At 38.8% G+C, this 21421-nt stretch overlaps 5 protein-coding genes across 5 annotated transcripts; all 5 read left to right on the forward strand.

The window, feature by feature from the left end:
• Positions 1-2335: 2335 nt before the first annotated feature.
• On the forward strand, positions 2336-3581 carry LOC103482156 (gamma-crystallin M2-like). Its single transcript, XM_008438137.2, has 3 exons — positions 2336-2446; positions 2649-2891; positions 3165-3581. Exons 1-3 carry the CDS (start codon positions 2435-2437, stop codon positions 3438-3440), a joined length of 531 nt encoding a protein of 176 aa, XP_008436359.1. The 5' UTR covers positions 2336-2434; the 3' UTR covers positions 3441-3581.
• A 2144-nt stretch (positions 3582-5725) lies between these two features.
• LOC103482149 (gamma-crystallin B-like) lies at positions 5726-8333 on the forward strand. Its single transcript, XM_008438126.2, has 3 exons — positions 5726-5888; positions 5970-6212; positions 7865-8333. The coding sequence occupies exons 1-3, from the start codon at positions 5880-5882 to the stop codon at positions 8135-8137; spliced, it is 525 nt and encodes a 174-aa protein (XP_008436348.1). The 5' UTR covers positions 5726-5879; the 3' UTR covers positions 8138-8333.
• A 2132-nt stretch (positions 8334-10465) lies between these two features.
• Positions 10466-13482, forward strand: LOC103482139 (beta-crystallin S-1-like). The gene is made up of 2 exons (XM_008438107.1): positions 10466-10846; positions 12452-13482. The coding sequence occupies exons 1-2, from the start codon at positions 10538-10540 to the stop codon at positions 12722-12724; spliced, it is 582 nt and encodes a 193-aa protein (XP_008436329.1). The 5' UTR covers positions 10466-10537; the 3' UTR covers positions 12725-13482.
• Positions 13483-16295: 2813 nt separating this feature from the next.
• On the forward strand, positions 16296-17200 carry LOC103456948 (gamma-crystallin M2-like). Its single transcript, XM_008396837.1, has 3 exons — positions 16296-16329; positions 16457-16722; positions 16860-17200. Exons 1-3 carry the CDS (start codon positions 16296-16298, stop codon positions 17130-17132), a joined length of 573 nt encoding a protein of 190 aa, XP_008395059.1. The 3' UTR covers positions 17133-17200.
• Positions 17201-18510: 1310 nt separating this feature from the next.
• On the forward strand, positions 18511-19484 carry LOC103482134 (gamma-crystallin M1). The gene is made up of 3 exons (XM_008438093.1): positions 18511-18600; positions 18716-18967; positions 19053-19484. Exons 1-3 carry the CDS (start codon positions 18592-18594, stop codon positions 19326-19328), a joined length of 537 nt encoding a protein of 178 aa, XP_008436315.1. The 5' UTR covers positions 18511-18591; the 3' UTR covers positions 19329-19484.
• The last annotated feature ends 1937 nt before the right edge of the window (positions 19485-21421 follow it).

Below are 21421 nucleotides of genomic sequence, written 5' to 3' on the forward strand. Positions count from 1 at the left end.
CCGTGCTGAATAGGAATTTGTGGTTGAGTTCTAACGTTTTAGGTTTGCCTTCAGTAACTGTTGACATGAATTTTGTGTCTGCTGTGGTCAGTCTATAATAAATTTCATCAGCTGCAGATCATAAATTCACAGCAGTGTGCAGTGAAGCTGGCAGGCAGCAAAGGAAAAAACGGTAGAAATAAATGTTTGCGAACAGCAGCAAAAGGTCATAGTTTATGTTGAGAGAACTGTGTGTGTTTCAGAGCAGACTGCCAGTGGAAAAAATCCTGGCTCGGTACAGATGTAAGCCAGCTGTTTCTTTACCCAGCCACCAGTCTAAGATACAAAATATGTTCTGTATCATTTTACTGATGTTGCTTAAACATTTATACAGTCTGCAAACCGCAAGAAGTTTAAATTAGAAAGCTTTATTTATCCCTTAGCAAAAAAATCTTTATCGTTAGTCCTTATTTTTTCTTTTGAACCACAGGGGTCAATTGTATGCCCCCTCACTCTGTTCTACCATCCATTTGCCATGCTCAGATCTTACAAGGCTGTACAACACGCCAAGAGACAAAGTGAGTCTGAATGTTATACCTAATTTTATTTTATGTATTGTCACGACAGTAGAGTATGAATCAGATAATGTATGAAAAAATTGAGCTCCTGTGCTTTCTCCCAGTGCAATCTAAAAACAACCAATCAGAGCCAGGAGGCGGGTCTTAGCACCGTCAATCATGTTCGTCCGCGCACCGCACTGCTAGTTAGCATGACTTCTGATGACGGCGGATAAACGGTGTTCCTGTTAACGGTGAGTTGCTTCTCCGCAATTAGCACACTTAGCATTGACGGCTCTAAGAGGTGGAGGAGATCYGTCTTTTCACAGATTATCTGTCTCATAATATACTATAATGACATTTGAAATTTGTCAGTGCAAAAACAATTATTACAACTTCCCTTGGAAATTAGAGAAACAAGAAAAAAGACTTCTGGTCATGAGGACTTTGTGTTGATTTTATAATCTCTAACTGACCTGATTTGGTTTCAAAATCTTTTAAAATCTTGCAGATCAGAAGCTGAAAGATGGCTGTCTGAGCAGGCAAAAGCGAGAGCCCCAAAGAGACCCGTTCCTCCACCATCCTCATCTCCGTCTTTGCCCGAGTCCTTTCTCAGCGTGAGTACATCACAGTTCAGTCCTCTGCTGCCCTCTGCTGGTGTAAACGATCCTTTCTGCTTTCTACCCCACAAGAAAGCAGTGGTTGTCACCAGGAAGCAGCTGAGCACTACGAGGGTCCACAAGAGTCTTTGCAGGACTGAAGCTGCCATCCAGCTGTGTGACTTTGGTTGAACCATTTCAGAATGGTTTTCTGTAATTCCAGCCCATTCCTCCCAACAGAACTGATGTAACTGGGTCAGACATGTAGAACCACTTCACTTACACATGTTCAGCTTTGCTCACATTTTTTTTTCTATGGGACTATGGTTAAGGCTTTGTTATGGTCACTCCAAAACATTTACTTTGTTGTCCTTAAGCCAGAATGTAGCTAATGCAGATGAATGTGTGGAGTCATCAGTTTCCATCCAAGTTTTAACGTCCTGGCTAATGTCTTTAGATCTTGTTTTCTCCATAACGTTGTTTTCTCATGACCCCCTCTACTATGTGAAGTGCACCAGTCCCTCCACAACATCATGCTGCCACTTCATACGTTTGAGTTGTTCTTGCAAAATTCCCCAAATTGTTTTCATCACATGTAAAAATGGTTTATGGTCAAACACTTTAATTTTAGATTTGTTCAATCAGAGGACAAACCCTAAAAGAATTAGGATCTTTGACATGCATTTAGCTTTGATATTTTAGTCTATAGAAGCATGACATCAACATTTTGTCTTTCCCCAATTGCTTAAAGCAGATGTTTAGTCAGATTCAGTGTTGATCAATAAGAAAAATGTCTGTACTTGTATAATGGAGCCAAACTTACATCTACCCTGTGTGATCCAATGGAAGGTTAGCATAACATGTTTAAACTTATTCTATGTAGTGCAATGAACAAACAGCGTTGTCTTGACAGAACCTCTCTGATATCATGTCACCAAAGTCACATTTTCTGTTGGACTCCACCAGTTGCACAGTTATTGTTGACCTCTGGCATGTTCCCCAACAAAGATTAAACTCCTCTGTGTTGGATGGGTGAATAAAATGTGTTCCTTATGTTGATATCAATAAAGAGTTCAGAGTTGGTCAGTAATTTGCCTGCTAGGACTTTTGTCCTGATGATTTAGGGGTTTTGGCTCTATGGCCAGGATCAAGATTTTTGGCAGTGGTACCAGCTCGTTAAATCCCAGCTCATTGAAAAACCAGCTAAAGCGGGATCTGAGGTTTATATAGCAGGGCTCTGCTCCTGCTTTGTGAGACCACCATATTCAGCTGGTGACTGGCTCCAGCACTCTTTTCAGGATGAGCAGTAAGGTAAGAGCTTCCCATTCATTTCTTGTTTTTCCTGTTTGCCTTAGGTCTAAAGTTGCCCCACTGCCCTGCCGCTTTTCATGTCACATAGAAGTGATTTGGTGTTTCGAGTGAAGAATGAAAGAAAACTGAATATGGAAAAAAACACATATTCAGAACATTTGATCTGAATATTTCCTCTTCCCGCTCCTCTTGTTGGACTCAGATTATATTCTACGAGGATCGGAACTTTCAGGGCCGCTCATATGAGTGCGATGCCGACTGTCCTGATATGAACCCCCACTTTACCCGCTGCAACTCCATCAAGGTGGAGAGTGGCTGCTGGGTGCTCTATGAGAAGCCCAACTACACCGGCTACCAGTACGTCCTGACCAGAGGAGAGTACCCTGACAAGCAGCGCTGGATGGGCTACAACGACACCATCCGCTCCTGCCGTACCTTCTCCTATGTGAGGTTACTTTGAGAGCTCAAACTCATGAATGTTTCTACGCTGTTAGGAGTCAAAATAGTTAATTTGGCCTGTTTTCACCTATTGAATTTAAAAAGCAAAAACAATACTAGTTATTCTTCCAATGTTTCAAACCAATGTGGATTTGCCTGGATGGGTAACTGAGGAATAAGCATTGACTGATGACTAAGCATGGTGATTGACTGTCAGGCTCTCGGCCACAGACCCAGAAGGCTCCTTTCATTTTCTATCTTCTATCTTATGGCCCTGCAGACCAGCGAGGGCCCCTACCGCATCCGTATCTACGAGCGGCCCAACTTCCAAGGTCAGATGATGGAGTTCAGCGAGGACTGCGAGTCGGTGCAGGAGCACTTCCGCAGCCGAGACATCTACTCCTGCAAAGTCTTGGATGGCTACTGGACCCTCTACGAACACCCAAGCTTCCGTGGCCGGCAGTACTTCATGAGTCCTGGCGAGTACCGCAAGTTCAATGACTGGGGGGCCACCTGCGCCACCACCGGCTCTTTCCGCAGGATCACAGAGTTTTAATCCTTTCAGTTAATGATATGAACAACAGAATGCTCCAAGAGCTGACTTGACGGAGCTGCTGGATGCTATTAGAAAAAAATTAATAAAATGAGCTGCTGTAAAGGATTTTCTTGTCATTGGTGAATAAATCTCTCAATATTATCTGATTTACTACATCTGTGACTAAGAGGAATTTTGTGCACTTTCAGCTTTTATTTTGATCACAATGCAACATAGTTCTGTTTCACTAAACATGTTTGATTTACTGTAACTCTGAGAAGTCTTCATACCTGCACAAAAAGAGGCTGAAGACCACTTTCTGTTAGGAATTAACCTAAAGGACTGCTGTCCTATACTGCTAGGAAATCTAGAAAAGTCTTTGAACTGATCAAAAGTGAATCAAAAGATGTATGACTGCTTTGGTCTCAACAGTAAATGTTTCAGGTAAAAATGCACATACACAAGAAAATACAGGCGGCCATCCACAGCCAGCCATCCACAGCCAGCCTGGCAGAACTGATAATCAGAGGTCGCTTTTTCTTTTGCTATGTCAAAATTAAAAGGATAGTGTTTATTTTTATTAACATTATTTAACTTGCATCAGTTGCATATTTGTATAGATCAAATTTTACAATTTTACTGTCAGGTACATTTTAACTTCAGTTACAAGAGTCAATGATTCTTGAGATAAGGGATAAAATGGGTTCAAATTTTCAACAACAAAAAAAAGTAATTATTTCTCAACCTTATGTATTCAAATATGACAAATAATGTTTTGGAAATGTAAAGATGCCAAGGTGCAGGTTCCCATTTGAAACTTTTTTTTTTTTTTGAAAATTACAATTTTAATGGACCTAACCCAGAATTTTGTCAACACCATCTGATAAAAATATAAAATTAGTTTTTAATGACCCTACTAGTGATATTTTTACTCAGTTTAAGAGACAAGAACAAAAAAAAACTATTTAAAACAAAAAACAAAGTCCATCTGACGGAGTTGACAGTGCATGACGGGGTTGACACAGAACAGAAAGTGGTGACAAACTAGTGAGTAAAAAGAAATACTTGATACATATGAAGTAATGCAATTTATGCAAAATATATTAAAATGAATTAACTGTACATTTAAGTGGGATTTGTCAACAATTTCACTGAAATAGTCAGAAAAACGGATGGAGTTGACATCTGACAGAGTTGACAAAATGCCAAACTACCTCAATTTATATGATGTTATTCTGAAAGAGGCCATATTGTAGCTCATCAGGTCCATAAAATCTTTACAGTAAACCAAAATGAAGTACTTATGTCAAAAATGTCATCACAATTTTGTAAATTGTCAGTTATGATCTTGACACAATATGGTTGTGACGAACAACTTGAGAATAAAAAGAAAGAAAAAACAAAAATAAATAAATTTACCAGAGCTGCCTAGCACTCCTAGCAAGGGGAGAAACAGGAAGAGGTCATGGGGTCCTCAGAGTTTCTGGTGCCCCCCAATATGCCTGATTTTGTTACATTCTTTTTATGTCTGAGTGTTGACAAAAACCTGGGACACTATTTCAATTGAGTTGGAAAATATGTAAAAATGATTTTTAGTTCAATTTATTGATACTTTTATAATTATTTATGTGAATACTTATACTTAGTTGTCATAATACATTATTTTATTATTCCTTTAATTGTTTTAAACTATTATAATGTACTACCAATAATTAAAGACAAGGGCTTTTACAGACACTATTCACCTACTACAAAAAAATATTTAGCAAACACCATGAAAACACTTTTATTTKTTTGTATAATTTATTTAAATTCTGTGCTTTATCCAGAGGACGTGTTTTGTCCCTCTTCCCAAGAATCACTGAGAGTGCATCCTTTAAATGTCTCAGAATCATCAATTATTGATTTTGGGAAACTGTTCCAACAATATTCCCCCAGCCAGATGTCTTTAGGTTCTGAGGAATGCCTGGTCAGCTCAATTTCTGGAATTCTCTGCAAATTATATTTTTTTTACTTCTGCATCCTTTATGATAATGGCTGAAACTAGAATAAACAAGACTCAGTGAAAAAAGCAGTTGCACCCACCTGCTGGACTTGGTGGTTTCATAAATCCAGCCATATCCAAGCAAAAATCTTGAGCAAAAAATAAAAATGGAGAAGGTGCTTTGTGAATTCCTTCCACTGTTTTTTTTTTTACTTGTGATGAAGACAATGCATTCAAAGCAAACACAGGCTGTGTATACAAGCTGCAGTGACTGTTCCAGTGCATGTCCATGCTGTGGCTGGTGCTAGAACCTGCTTTCTGCTGCATTCAGGAGCAGAAAGACTCCTGTAGTCTGCTGACAGCAAGCCTGCTTTGAATCACAACATGCAGCTGAACATCCTTCCTCATGGATATAAAGTTGGACACTTCATAGTATAAAAACAAAGGTCTTTGTTTGAGTTTTGACAGTAGCCATCATGGGAAAGGTTTGTGTTCAGTTTGAAGTCCCACTTTTTCGATGGCATGTTGTGATTATGTTGACAGGATGATTTCTTCTGCTCCATCAGATCATCTTCTATGAGGACAGAAACTTTGGAGGCCATCACTATGAGTGCATGAGTGACTGCACTGACCTGCACTCAATGTTTGACCACTGCCGCTCCATACGCGTGGAGAGTGGCATGTTCATGATCTACGACCGACCCGGTTTTATGGGGAACCAGTACTTCATGAGAACCGGAGAGTATTCTGACTACATGGGCATGACCGGCATGAATGACTGTGTCCGCTCATGCCTCATGATCCCCTTGGTAAGCTGTCTTTTAAACGAGCAAGGTTGTAGATTTCTATAGCACAGGCTGGGTTTGATAGCAGGTTATAATGATTACTTATTTTCTGCGGTGAAGAATATTGAGAACGTTTTTTCAACTCCACTTGAGATGGTGCAAAGTGGTGGACGGAGACTGATTATGCTAGTACAGCTAGCCAATCAGAGCAACCGGGCTATCTTACTCCTGATTTTATAGACAATTAACAAATATTGGAATTTTACCAGAAATCCAATTTTCTCAAGAATTCTTAACAACTTTTTGCATATTTAGTTGGACAGCAAGAAAGTATGTATGTGGGTAAAAATTGTCACTTTGTTTTAAAAATATATAATGGAACAAAACTAGTTTTTTTTTTTTTCTAGAAAGAAATTTGTTTTCTAGATGAAGTAGTATCTCCCTTCAGATGAAGGAGCAGCACTTTCCATAACTGTTGAAACCAAAGTAACTTTAGGACTGGACAATGATCTGTATGACTGTTTTACCCAACATCTGTCCCACAGCCTGCACCCAGAGCACCCTGATATCTACATACAAAAATCAAGATGAATCATAATTACAATGGTGTATTTTAATTGATCTTTTCAAGTTCATTTTACTGCGACAGACTGGCGACCTGTCCAGGGTGTACCCCGCCTCTCGCCCGGAACGTTAGCTGAAGATAGGCACCAGCAACCCTCACGACCCCACTAAGGGACGAGGGTGTAAAGAAAAAGGATGGATGGATGGATGGAACTTAATTTTAACGCGTTTCAGAATCCCTATCTTAGTGGAGCTTCCAGATCATTTATCTGATGGAACCTTCAGTCAAATAAAGTTTATTTGTACAGCAATAAGGCAGTTATAGGTGCATCTCACTATATAAACTTAATTATAAATCAAGTAGTAAACATTACAATTTGTCAAATCTCACAATCAAAATCATCAAGCAAATATTTATTAAATATACTGATCACTGTTTCAGGTATCATTTTGGGCAAGTCTAAACATGTGTGATCTAAAGGAACTCAGTGTTTCAGCATTTTTATTTTTTATTTTTTGCAGTTTTCTGGAAGTTTGTTTCAGATTAATGGGACATATAAACTGAATATTACTTCTGCATTTTTAGTTTTGGTTGTGGGGATGCAGAGCAGACCAGAACCAGAGGACCTCAGGTCTTGTGCTAAATCGTTCAGTGATTTATAAACTAACGGCAGGATTTTAAAGCCACAGGGAGCCAGTTATTTTAGAAAGACACTGTTGCAGTAATCAGTGTGACTAAAGATAAATGCATGTATGAGTTACTCTAGATCTTGCTGAGACATTAGTTCTTTAATCCTGGAAGTGTTCTTCAGGTGATAGAAGGCTGACTTTGTAACTATCCTCATGTGTCTCTGAAGGTTCAGGTCTGAGTTCATCACTACAGGTTTCACCCAGATGAGTTTACTATTTGAAGCAGATGACACACAATGATTTGAAAAATATCCACCTTTCGGGTTCAAATGGAATACGATATCAGTTCTATTAACAGCTCTAATGGTCTCTACAGAAACAGTGAAGACCTCTAACCTTCAGATATATCTAGATCAGTTGTTTCCAGGCTTAATGTGAGCATGAAAGTGTTCTTAATGGTTCCATCCGACATGCTTCTCCAGCACACAGGCAGCTTCAGGATGCAGCTGTACGAGCACTTCGACATGGGAGGTGAGATGATGGAGCTAACGGATGACTGCTCAAACCTCATGGGTCGCTTTCACCTTGCCAACTTCAACTCCTGCAACATCCTGGATGGCCACTGGCTGGTGTACGAGCAACCCAACTACAGGGGGCGCCACTACTACTTGAGGCCCGGCCAGTATAAGAGCTTTAGTGAATGGGAAGGCGCAAACTCCAGGATTGGCTCCATCAGACGTCTGATGGATCTCTAAGAAAGGGTTCTCATAAAACGCCTGCTCTTTGCCATATTCCACACACTGATGAAAATGGCGTCAGTGCTCAAGTGGATTCAATTTTGCTCTTGCTCTTTTCATTTGACGGGCGACTTCTTCAAGGAAGATGTAACATGCTTGGATATTCTGACTCTGACCAGAGGACTAAATAAAATACTCCCAGGATTGACTCATATCATGTTCTGAAGCATTACCTATAGTAGACATTCAGTATCTTCAGCAAAAAAAMCCCACTTTATTGTCAGACTCCTTTTACTGAGACAGATGGATGATTGAAAAATCCCAATCAAAATGGAGGCTTTTCCTTGTTCTTAACTCCACTTTATGATAAACATATATTAAAGAGAGTTTGCTTTACCTGATCTTACAGTGAGATTCTGACCAACAGGACTCCAACCTAGGATCATTTATCATTAAGAATAACAGACAAAGCACATTTTGAACTTCTTCCAAATATAGATTTGCAGAGACACATCCTTTAGCATAACAGTTCTACATGTAATATTTCCGGAAAAGTTAATTCAGCTACTAATATGAGAAAAGGTCTTCTGTCTGTAATCTAAACTCAGTATGAATCCAGCTATTCTTCAAAGTTCTCAGAGGCATGATAGAGAAAATTAGTTGACCATCATGAAGACCAAGGAATTCAGCGGACAAATCAGGGAAAGCCGAAAGAATTCCTGTTTGCAGTTCACCATAAGCCATGAAGGAAACATGGCAAACATGCTAAATAATGTGTTAATTAAAACACTGCAGAAGAAAAAATTAAAATAACATATAGTGCATCCAGACAGTATTCACAGTGCCTCATTTTTCCCACATTTTGTTATGTTGGAGCCTTATTCTAAGTTTTAGTGAATTAATCTCTTTCTTGCATACATTTTTGGAGTCTCTTTAGAGAATCAATAAACAAGCAGTCAACTCCTGCTGAAGAAACCTTCAGTGTTTATAGAAACCTTCAAGTCCAAGGAAGACATAGATGATCAGTGCAGATTAGGGACGCAAACAGTTAATCGACTTATTTATTGTCGATTGATGGTTCAACAGATTAAAATATGTTCCAGTTGATTAGCTATTAATGTCTGCGTAGACCTTCTTTCAGTGTTGTGGTGTGGCCGCCATTCAGAAGAGATCGCCGCTGGTCATCCTCAAGCAGAGCCAGTTGGTACAGAAATAAAGATGGTGGTCCTTCCCACAACAGGAAAGAGAAACTGTCCAAATGGAGTCTGTTGTGGAATGTTAAGTTCACTTTATGTGGTTCTGTTTTCAAATATAGACACTCAAAAAGCTTCTATTACCTTAATAGCGCTCATTTAGCTGTGTTGATACCATATGTAAACACAGACGAGTCTTCAAACAAAACATAGAACTACAGTTTTTACTGTATTTACAGACTTAAAGTCAAAGGAAAAAGTATTTAAGATTAAACTACAAAAATATTACATTTAGTATTTCCTTGCATGTTGATAAATATAAGCTTGGGGTATTTGAGGTACTCACTGTACATATGTACAATATGGAATAAGGCAGTAACATAACACAATAAAAAAAGGGAAGCGCTGTGAATACTTTCCAGTTACACTACTAATTTATGTACACTGTAGTGTTTAGTGCCTGTCTTAATTTCTCTGTTTGAAACATGTTCCTGTTGAAAATTACATTTACTTGTACAAATAATGATGCTATCTGACCTGTGGAAACAAGAAATCACTTAAATCGAGCCCATCTGACAACATGAAGTGTGCAAAAAGATATCAAAAAGCAATATTCTATGCCCCAATCTATGTCCAAGCAGTGATTAAATTATGATTTCTGCTCTCTTAGAAAAGGAATGTCTGTCTTTCCATTTGCTTGTGGCCTTCATGTATCCAGCAGGACAAAACAGGTCGGTGCACTTGTTTGTACTTCGGTTTCCTTGTGTGAGTTTAAGTTTTGGTTGATGTTCTGAAATTCAGAAGGGTGACAAAAAAGCAAAACAGAATAAATGTGCAGGGGAGCAAAGATTGTGCATATGCAGCACTTTATGATTGCCTGGTGATTAAAGTTTGAAGCATGAGCTCCACAACCCAACACATAATGTTACTGAGAGAGTTAGTTGGGGCAACAAATTAATATATCAGTAAATACATATTTTCTTTCTTCAGATTTTTTTTTTTTTAGCATATTCCAAAACATATGATTAGGACAACAGGGATACACAAACACCAGTGATTCCTGGCCGGAACAATATGAATGCCACATGCAGACTCTGCATTTTACATTCAGGCGGTAGTCCTCAAAGCCTGGCATAGCTCACATGAGGCTCGGTGCAGGCAGGGCAGGTGAGGCAAGCASCATGGGGAAGGTAGAGAACTTCAATATTACCTGCATTTTACTTGTATGAAGTTTTTCTCTCTCTCTTTTTTTGCGGGATGGTGTGAGACATCCCGTCTTCTCCACATGCAGATTATCTTCTACGAGAACAGGGAGTTCTCTGGGCGCCATTTTGAGTGCTCCAAAGACTGTGCAGATCTGCTGAGGAGTCTGAGCCGGTGCGGCTCCATCAGGGTGGAGAGCGGCTGCTTCATGATTTACGAAAAAGCCAACTACACTGGGAACCAGTACTACCTAAGCAAAGGAGAATATCCTGACTTCCACCACTGGACAGGAGTCAGCGACTCTGTCGGCTCTTGTCGCCACATCCACACGGTGAGCTACTTGTTTGAGGGGAAAGTCAACACAACGTGCTGCACAGACACCAGTTACCAGCTAAAACGATGATGCACTCACAGATATATGTGTCACTGTGGGAAGCTAGCTTCCTGATTTAGTAACTAGTATTTAGTTTGTGACTATTTTACTAAACAAAAACTAGGTGGGATAGAAAGTGACTTTTTATTACATGTGAATAGTAGAAAAGAAAACATAATGAAAACTTTAGATGTAAATAGATCTGTTGACCTTTAAGTTAATCTTAAACAGATTATTCTGCAAATATTGTCCTTAAATGTTTAAAAACATTTATTTAAAAATGATAAAAGATAAGCCTGAGATTTAAATCTCAAGAACTTTTTGCTGGGAGGCAGCACTGCTAACAAATGCTCCAACATGCAGCCTTAAGTGATTGTTACTTTTAGCTAAATTTCATATTAAAATTGATTAGATTAAAACTATAAAAATAACCAGTCTCATAAACGGTCTCATAAGACAAATGCTTATAGTCAACATTTACTTTGTACCTAATATGGAGGTAAAATTAATATGTGGATGTCCCATAACTTTTCCAGCTCAACAGAAACAAAACTGAAGTTATCTTTGGACCTGTCAGCACACAGCTTCAGGTACTACAGTGAGAARCTAGAGATCAGGTCCAGAGCCTGGGTGTAGTGATGAACTCAYACCTGAACCTTCATAGACATACAAATACATTTACAAAGTYAGCCTTCTGTCACCTGAAGAATATTTCTATTGTTTCATTGGTTACTTCAACAGTGTCTTCACAGGCCTGAATAAAACTCAGACAGCTGTAGCTGATCCAGAACACTGCTGCTCACATTCTGACTAATACTAGTAAGATAGAGCAAGTTTCAAAGCCCTTCCACTGACTCACTGGAGCTCAGAGAATAGACTTTCAATTAGTTTAGAAATCACTGAACCATTTAACATCAAAATACTTCCTGGAAAGAGGCAGACTTTAAATATAAGTTGTACAAAGAAACTTGACTTGATTCATATTGTCCAGTTTTCTTCAGAGTTAGATGCTGATGACTATTGTCARGACGGATCTCCTCTAGCAGTCTGTTTTACAGCAATCCAAAGAAGCCTCTGACTGAAAACACTCTTGTTATGTCAGTCTCATAAAAAAGATGTTCAGGATTCTCTGTAATTTCCTTGATTTTATAAATAATTAATCGTCGCATAATAATAATAATAATAATAATAATAATAATAATAATAATAATAATAATAATAATATTCAGATGTCCCACAGAGCAGAAAGAGCCTTCGTTTTTTTGTTTTGTTTTTTATCCTGCGTCGCCTTTTAAGTCCCAGCTTTTGATGCTGCTACCCCAACAGACGATGGCAGAATATGTTACGGTCTTCATACACGCTGCATCTTGCTGCAAATGTTGAAGGCTCTCAGCTTCCTCAAGAAGTRCAATCTGCTCTGTCCCTAAGCAACAGAGCTACTACAACATGCTGCCATCTTGAGTGGTGCAATCCATTTAAAACAACATTTGGTTACTTGCTGTTTGATTATGACATATATGATGACATGATGTAATATATAATTTCACTCCCTTTCCATCGTAGGAGCCTGGGTCATTCAATATGTGCTTGTATGAGAGGATTGAGTTTGGTGGCCAAATGATGGACCTGATGGACGACTGTCCCAGTCTAGTGGACCGCTTCAACATTCACAATATCTTCTCTTGCAATGTTAGAAAGGGAAACTGGCTCTTCTATGAGCACCCTCAATACCGAGGCAAGATGTATCTGATTCGACCCGGAGAGTATAAAAGGTTCAGTGAGTGGGGCGGCAGGAGTGCCAGGGTTGGCTCCATCAGACGCATTGTAGACTATTGATCTACTCTAGGGGAATATAGGTAGCACAGAAGACAGTTTTTTTGTCATATTTATATGCATTTTAACCTTAACTTCCTCAAAAAGCTTTACTAGTGTAATGCAGAACATTGTCTGTTTGAATTGAGAAAATCTTCAACAAAAGCAACAAACAAATAACAATAAATCTGTTCACTTCATCATCATCATCATACATTCTCTCACTTCTAATAAAGCAGTTTCAAAAAGGAGTCTCCAACGTCCCGTAGGTTGTAGGCAGCATCAGGACGATGAAGTGGGATTACTAAAGAACAACAAATAGTTGTTAAACATCTCATCAGTTTCATTTTTTCTAATAATCCTATCATAATGTTGAAATCTGCCTTGTTTTTTTAAGTGTTGTAAGACACACAGCTTTCGACCAATGACACTCCATTGTCACCAATATCAGATACTGTACTACAAACAGTTTGGTTGCTACCTAAGTCAGGCTGCCATGGAATTGATCACATGCAATCGACAGTATATATACTCCACTGAATTAAAATTTATGATCAGCTATGAGCCAATACTGACATTAATCTCATGTTACACTGCGAATGTGTTCTATCTGCACTGATCAAATTAGTAAAGATAACCGTTGTTCAACTACTTAGAGGCAATAATAGGCTGTGCAAAGGGAAATCATTGATTCTAGAATGTTAATTGTGAAAGGAAAAAATTAAATTAGTCTGTGACCACCCAGTCCTGAAAGAATAAAACTGAAAACAATGCAAAACTCAYACACATGATTCTTTGTAATTCTCATTTAGGCCCACTTGAGGGAACACCTAACATTTTGTGACAGAGATTTAAGACTACATGTTTTCTCTTCCATTTTTAATGATTTCATGAGGTGGACTTGATGCGAGTAAGACTTTCCATCAAGATCATGATGGCCCACATCAGTAGGTRGATTGTACAGAACATTACCTGAGCCCGACTGAACGTCAGTTTCCTCTTTCTGATGCTCCTGCAAACACTTTMTGTTGTACAATGTTACGTTTAGTAAAAATAGTGATAAACAAGRAACAAAGTACAATGATGCATTACTCACCAACAGAATTCTTCCATCCATGCAACCCCATCCCAGATCCATCATCACTCTGTGGGAAATATTTGCATGACAATGGTTTATGCTGTGCAATCMCACAGCTTCCCATTTTTTTTTATAAAGCACCATGGCTTGACTCAAGGACAACAGTGAATAGTAATACACCCTGTTGTAAAGATCATGGAAAAGGTAATGGAAACCAAATATTGAGGTTTGTTTTTTTTAATCTTCTATGTATTTCTTACTTGAGTGAAACATTATTTGTGTTTGCTTTCATAGATCATATCTTACAAGGACAGAAACTTCCAAGGCCACCCTCATAAATACCTCTTGACTGCTCACACCTTCACACATTCTTCACAAAGTGCAACTCCATCATGGTGGTAACTGGATGCTTTATGGTCAATGGGCAACCAGTACTGCTATATGGGAGGAGACTACTCTGACAATCAAAGTGGTTGGGATTAGTGACTSTATCAGAGTTTGGCTTTTGAAGCCTCAGGTAGGTCATAAATGAGACAAAATGAAGAATTTGTTCAAAGATGTTTAAAGCTGAAGTATTATATTGAGTGAGTGGTTTCAATGAATGAGGCAGTGAGTCTTTCTACATGGCAGCATCATGACTCCTACAAGTTGAGGCTTTACAAGCTTTGTTCTATGTATGGCCAAATGCATGAGCTGGTGGCTGACTGTTCAAATGTCCAGCAGAAGCTCAGTATGTCTGAATTCAGCTTCTGCCGCGTTACGGATGACCACTGGATGCCATATGATCAGCCAAACTGTAAAGGCAGAGTTTACTACCTGAAACCTGGAGAGTTCCACAGATGAGGCGACGGGAGAGGCATCAATCCGAAGGTTGGCTCAATTAGGAGAATAACAGATTTAACTGAAGTCAATAAACTTTAATTGCTGAATAAGACCTTTAACTTGTCATGTTTATGTTTTGTATCTTCTCATTTGTTGTTGCCCAAAACATCACTGTATTGTCTCAAGAAAGGGACTCYCATATAGAAAAAAAAAGTGGAGATCACAAATAATAAATGAGCACTGTCTAGAAGCCGTAGTCTAAACAAAGTATCTGCAATAGCGTCTGGCATAGTTTAATCTTCATTTTGCATTTGGATACCATACCATACCAGACAATGCCAGTGCTGCCCTCTCCCCGTCTGGTGGGATTAAATGGTGTGTGTGGTTTTAGACACGATCCGGATCACTAGTATAGCTAACGGCATGGAGAGAAACTGGACAGAATGGGTCCAGATTCTGAATGGACCCAACAACATAGAGTATGATGTAAACTTAAAGAGTAGGAATCATATGGAAAACATTCATACTTTATCCCATAACATGACAATTTTTTGCACACCTAAATGTGCTATTAGCATCGTTACCCTGGTGAGCTTAAAGGACAGGCTTTACACTTTAGCCAAATATGTTTAATATAAAACAATGGCATAAAACAGTGATAATCATAAGTATCATAAAGCTGTCACTATTATATATATATATATATATATATATATATATATATATATATATATATTGCTCAAAAAAATAAAGGGAACACTTAAACAACACAATATAACTCCAAGTAAATCAAACTTCTGTAAAATCAAACTGTCCACTTAGGAAGCAACACTGACTGACCTGACGAGGGTCCCCGTTGTCAATCAGTGTTGCTTCCTAAGTGGACAGTTTGATTTCACAGAAGTTTGATTTACTTGGAGTTATATTGTGTTGTTTAAGTGTTCCCTTTATTTTTTTGAGCAGTGTACATACAAAGCAATTGCTTTCTCTCTAAACGTCTACTGATGGCWGTGTTAGAGGTAATTTAGGGTTCAGTGAAAAACCTAAGGACATGCCATTTAAAACTTTGTCATACATGTGATTCTTCCATTTTCTTTTGACATCAAGTTTTAACAAGGCGCGGTTAGACAGACATTTTTGTCTATACAAATAGCGTTAGTGACTTGTGTTGAAATTAGAACAGAACTAATTAAAGTGAATTCTGTAAAGAGCCTCACACGATGTAAAATCAAAGTCAGAGTGTATCGTACATCTGCACACGCACAGAATTAAAATGCTCATCCTACTGTACAAGTTCTAATAGAGTCTTTACATCTAGAGTACCAACCAGCTCTTGTACACACATTTCTTCCCCCACAGTGGGTCTGCGCAGGTAAAGAAGCATATAGAGTGAATGGCTTCCTGCTTGGTTAGACAACATATTTAATGTAAAAGAGCTGTTCCATATTGTTCTGTAGCCATTGTTCACTGGATGTGTGGATACCATACTAGTCCTTTCCTTTGTCCATGCAAGTCAAAACACCAAACCAGTTAATTATTTATCCTTTTTTTCAAATACAAATCCATATTTCTGACCCAATGTTTTTGCTCCAACAAAAAGCTAAACATGTGCCAGTAGCCTTTAGTTATAACTCTGAGAGAATTTGAATAACAATACTTTGTTTGTCAAGAGGTGGTATAAAAAGCCCTGAAAACATGGGGAATCTCTCCAACGGAGACCATGGGCAAGGTGAGTGCTGTTTATCTACTCTGCTTATAATGAATATAAATTAAAGCACAGCATGGTTTGACAGTTTTTTGTGAGCTTGTTTGATTTCAACACTGAAACAAAGCAAAGTTTGACTCTGACTCTTGATGATCCAATGTCTCCCTACTCCAGATTATTTTTTACGAGGACAAGAACTTCCAGGGTCGGAGCTATGAGTGCAGCAATGACTGCACAGACCTTCACTTGCACTTCAGCCGCTGCAACTCCATTCGAGTGGAGAGTGGCTGCTTCATGATTTATGAGCGACCCAACTTCATGGGCCACCAGTACTACATGAGGAGGGGAGAGTACCCCGACTATCAGAGATGGATGGGCTTCAGTAGCAGCATTCGCTCATGCCGGATGATTCCAGCGGTAGGACACCAACCTAATACGTAGATTTCACATCTCCACACATTCTTTTCTTTTGGTGACTTTTAGGCAGACCTTTGCTAGATCCGTTTCGTGTTAACCTTCTGGTTGATCATTTGTTGTCTTCCTACGCCACACAGTATCGAGGCTCTTACAGAATGCGCCTGTATGAGAAGCCCGACTTCACCGGTCACATGATGGAGTTCATGGACGACTGTCCTTGTGTGTCTGACCGTTTTCATCACCGCCATGTCTACTCGTGCAATGTTATGAATGGCTACTGGATCTTCTATGAGTACCCTAACTACCGAGGCAGACAGTACTTCCTGAAACCTGGGGAATATCGGAGGTACCGAGACTGGTGTGCCACCTGCGCCATCGTCGGATCCTTCAGGAGGGTCGCAGAATTTTAGCCATCAAGAAAAGCCTTGCTGTAAATATCAAACACTTTGTTTATTAAAGGTACTGAATTTTTAACCAACAATGTGAAGGAGTTTTTATTGGTGTATAATTGTAAATGATATCAGTTGCTTTGATTATCTTGTACTTGTGCATGTAATGTTCGAATTACTCATCAACTGTAACACCAGCAATGGTGAAATTCTTAAGTTAATTTACTAATAAAGTACGATACTAATAAAATATGTATTGTACCATCTGAACTGTGCACTTACAGGCACAACTGTACATTCTTCATATTTTGCATATTTATTCATGTTTCCATCATGATTTCCCCACCAGAGGCATTATTGAACTAACTAAAGATTAACCAAAGCACTCAATACATTCAGTACTAAAATACCTAAAACAAACTCTAAAACAGTAGAGTATCCATTATTATTAGTGATTTCCTTTGAGTGCTATTCCAGCAAACTTGATTTGAAATATTTTAGTTATTTCTGCARTTTCATATTTCTCTAATAGAGTTGTCACAGTATGGAGCTACTTCAGGCAGTTGGTCAGAGGAAGGCAGGGAATGTTGGAAGAGACATTTGTGTGGCAGCCACCATGATGGAACTGCTGTGCATACCTGCTTTCCAAATGAAAGCTTATCTCAGAAGAGAAATCTGAATTTCAAGATTACATTCCTTGATAATCCTTGATAAAGTTTACATTTTTAGAAATTCAGTTTTGCAAACAAGAAAAAAAAATGCTGATACTCTAGTGGGATGCTATTCAACTCAGTTGCAGTAAATATAAAAAGTATTTACAATACTCAGAGAAGGGAATCATGTGGCTTTTGTTTGGATCACTTTAAGTTTTGGCATTTTAGATTTTTGCATGATTACTTTGCCAATTTTTTAAGCTGTTATGCATTTATTGAAAAATAACTTCTTTAAATATAAATATAGTTAGAAGAGAGAAGAGATTTGTCCAAATTAATGACTGTTTAATGTACAGTGCAGAGCCTGCAGACCTGGGATTGACTTTAAATCTCTTGTAGATAGAAAGTTAAACATCTCAAAACCATACTTTAGCATTAATGAGATGCAAACTTACATCAGTTGTTCTTTAAGGTCTTACGTCTCTTATGGCTTTGTCTGAGATGTGGTCTTATGTGAAGTTTTTCCTAACACTGATGATATGACCTTACTGTATGTAGAGAACCTTCTCACTGCGCATGGCATACACACAAAGCTTATGCTTAAAATGAACAATGCAGATGACTGCTGCCAGAAATGTATGGATGGGGATCTATTGTCACACTTTTATAGCCCCTGTTCAGCAAAAGTCATACTGCTAATTCATCAGCTTTGCACATTTGAATAACAACACATCATGGCCCCTCAGATTTTGTATAAAAAGGGCCTGAAATCATTGAGTTAGTAGATCAAGTTGAAACATCACCTGGGAACAATCTAAGACTCCATTATGGGCAAGGTAAAAATATCCAAAGCATGCAATTACAGATTATTAAATCAAAAATCCATTGATTTTTTTTTTTTTTACCACAACCTTAATTTGTGATTGTGATCTTTCTCTTGCATCGTTCCAGATCATCTTCTACGAGGAGAGGAACTTTCAGGGTCGCTCCTATGAGTGCCTGAGCGACTGCTCTGACATCTCCTCCTACCTGGGCAGGTGCCAGTCTTGCAGGGTGGAGAGCGGCTGCTTCATGATCTATGAGCGTCCCAACTACATGGGCATGCAGTTCTTCCTGAGGAGAGGAGAATACCATGACATGCAGCGCATGATGAGCATGGGTATGATGTTCGACTCCATCAGATCCTGCAGAACGATCCCCCATGTAAGCACACTGGAAAAAACCCTAATGTGATTCATTTAGCGTTTAAAGGAGCTTASTGACAGCCATTATTACACTTTTATTACAGCACAGAGGATCATTCAGGATGAGGATCTACGAGAGGGAGAACTTCAGCGGTCAGATGYACGAGCTGCTGGAGGACTGTGACTCCATCATGGACCGMTACCGCATGTCTGACTGCATGTCCTGCCATGTGATGGATGGTCACTGGCTGATGTACGAGCAGCCYCACTACAGAGGSAGGATGATGTACATGAGRCCTGGAGAGTACAGGAGCTTCATGAACATGGGCATGAGTGGAATGAGGTTCATGAGCATGAGGAGGATCACTGATATTTGTTAGACTTCTATTGTCACATGAGCAAATAAAAATAATGTAATTCACTGCCACACATTCAGTGTCTGTTTGTCTACTGCTTGTAGACAAACAGATAATTTTTTAAATATTCTAAAATAAAATGAATTGATGAAATATGTAAACATATGAGGAGCCCATTAATTGKTGTGCTGTGATCATTTGAAACATTTATGTTTTATCTATCAGAAAGTTACAATATATTTTTTGTGCTTTTTAGGATCTTTTTATGGACTGAGCAGAATGAGGTAATTTGATAGAGCTAGCAGGCTCAAACTTTCATGACAGCATACATGAGCGTCCATTAATATAGTGGTACCGCATGGATATGAACATATATAGACATTTTTTCACCACCAGTAAAGTAAAATGTTTGTTCAATCTGATTAGTGTTTAGCTTTTCACTATTCTATAAATTCTTGGCAGTATGTCTGACAGGTGAGAGCACTGTAGCTAATAAAATTCACAACTTAAAAAAGCTTTTTATTTTAACTGACTATGCAAAATAAGCTTTATTTCTTCCAAACACAGCTAACAACCATTAACAATATTCGCCAGAATTTGCATGCTCTTGTTGACTATGTGCAGTAATTTATTACAAAAAAGTCTTAGTTATAGAAACTTTAACTACTWAAGCCATGAAGATGCAWCAGAAACAGATAACAAGTGGCATTGTAGCTAATCTTAGAAGCTACTTCCTCTAACCAGAAAGTACTAAAMAGCACTGTTTAGCAACTATTAACCCAGAATAACTCTCGGCACCAATAAAACACATCCAACATTTTATCAACAAACATCCATTCATCCATTTTCTGACACGGTTATCCCTAGTGGGGTGGTAAGGGGTACTAGTGCCTATCTCCAGCGGTCAGTGGGCGAGAGGTGGGGTCGCCCTGGACCGGTCGCCAGTCTCATCAAGAAACAGAAAGTGCCAATAACAACTAGAACTGCAAGCAGTTATCAGTGGTTCTGAGCCCAAACGGGCAAGTAACGTTAGCCTGGCGAAGCTGAGTCTCTTTGTGCGTCTTCCAAAAGAGAATTTTCAGGACAACACTCATTCCTKAAAAGTCCTGCCATTATCAAGCATTTCGCCTCTGGGTGTATTGTAGCACATTTAAAAACATAATTAAAAATTAATACTTCAGCATAAAATATCAAAATGTTGGCAGAAAACTATGTGYATATCCTGAACAATGTAAACCTGTTCCAATGCCAGTACATCAACGTTTAATCCATTTAAGGAGACATAACATACAAGATCCACATTTTTAGCTTAAGTTGTTTCTTTTTTGTGTACTGTGAGTGTTTACGAGTGCAACATTTTKTTTATTTATTCTTATCAAACAGATGAAAAGTGGTGCGTAAATATCTTTATATTCTTTTTGGGTTATGTTTTTCAGTCTGTTCATACTTCTCTATTCCCTACTACATTTTCTTGTCAATGATGTCACCACATTTGCTGTGGAAATGCTAAACAAGGTCATGACTTTCGCCTAATCAGCTTTGTGAATCCAACTTTTTTTTTTGTAGTCCAGGTTCAGGTAAGCCAAAACTGCTAGTAGTCAAGTCAAACTGTTCAGCTCCAGTGTGTATTAAACCACACGATTACAGAACCAGAGCCTCTTCAGATCAGTGGGGAAAGTCTGTTTGTATGGAATACTCAAGGACCAGTGCATTAGAAACCTTTCCGAAAGACCATCCATCCATCCATCCATCCATCCATCCATCCATCCATCCATCCATCCATCCATCCATCCATCCATCCATCCATCCATTTTCTTACGCCCTTGTCCCTAGTGGGGTCAGGAGGGTGCTGGTGCCTATCTCCAGTTAACGTTCCAGACGAGAGGCAGGGTTCACCCTGGACAGGTCGCCAGTCTGTCGCAGGGGGGAGACAGACAGGACACTCCGAAAGACTAAGGAAAACATCAACCACAAATAATTCAGGCTGAATGAGTCTTTAAAAAAAATGCATTTGTTATTTTTAGACCATAAAAATAAATTGCATCATGAAAAGCCTTTGTAATTCAGGGCTTAAAATGAGAAATATTTAATGAGTCAGATCAGAACTCATACTTTAA

This window comes from Poecilia reticulata, linkage group LG2 (assembly GCF_000633615.1).
Source record: "Poecilia reticulata strain Guanapo linkage group LG2, Guppy_female_1.0+MT, whole genome shotgun sequence".
NCBI classification, from domain to species: Eukaryota; Metazoa; Chordata; class Actinopteri; order Cyprinodontiformes; family Poeciliidae; genus Poecilia; species Poecilia reticulata.

Bases quoted from the DNA above. Each gene is read 5' to 3' on its own strand.
- LOC103482139 (XM_008438107.1), top strand. From the start codon at position 10,538: ATGAAGTTTTTCTCTCTCTCTTTTTTTGCGGGATGGTGTGAGACATCC. The intron at 10,847-12,451 runs GTGAGCTACTTG...TTTCCATCGTAG, and splicing joins CTTGTCGCCACATCCACACG to GAGCCTGGGTCATTCAATAT.
- LOC103482149 (XM_008438126.2), top strand. The intron at 6,213-7,864 runs GTAAGCTGTCTT...ATGCTTCTCCAG, and splicing joins CATGCCTCATGATCCCCTTG to CACACAGGCAGCTTCAGGAT.
- LOC103456948 (XM_008396837.1), top strand. From the start codon at position 16,296: ATGGGGAATCTCTCCAACGGAGACCATGGGCAAG. The intron at 16,330-16,456 runs GTGAGTGCTGTT...CTGACTCTTGAT, and splicing joins CAACGGAGACCATGGGCAAG to GATCCAATGTCTCCCTACTC. The intron at 16,723-16,859 runs GTAGGACACCAA...TACGCCACACAG, and splicing joins CATGCCGGATGATTCCAGCG to TATCGAGGCTCTTACAGAAT.
- LOC103482156 (XM_008438137.2), top strand. The intron at 2,892-3,164 runs GTGAGGTTACTT...ATGGCCCTGCAG, and splicing joins CCTGCCGTACCTTCTCCTAT to ACCAGCGAGGGCCCCTACCG.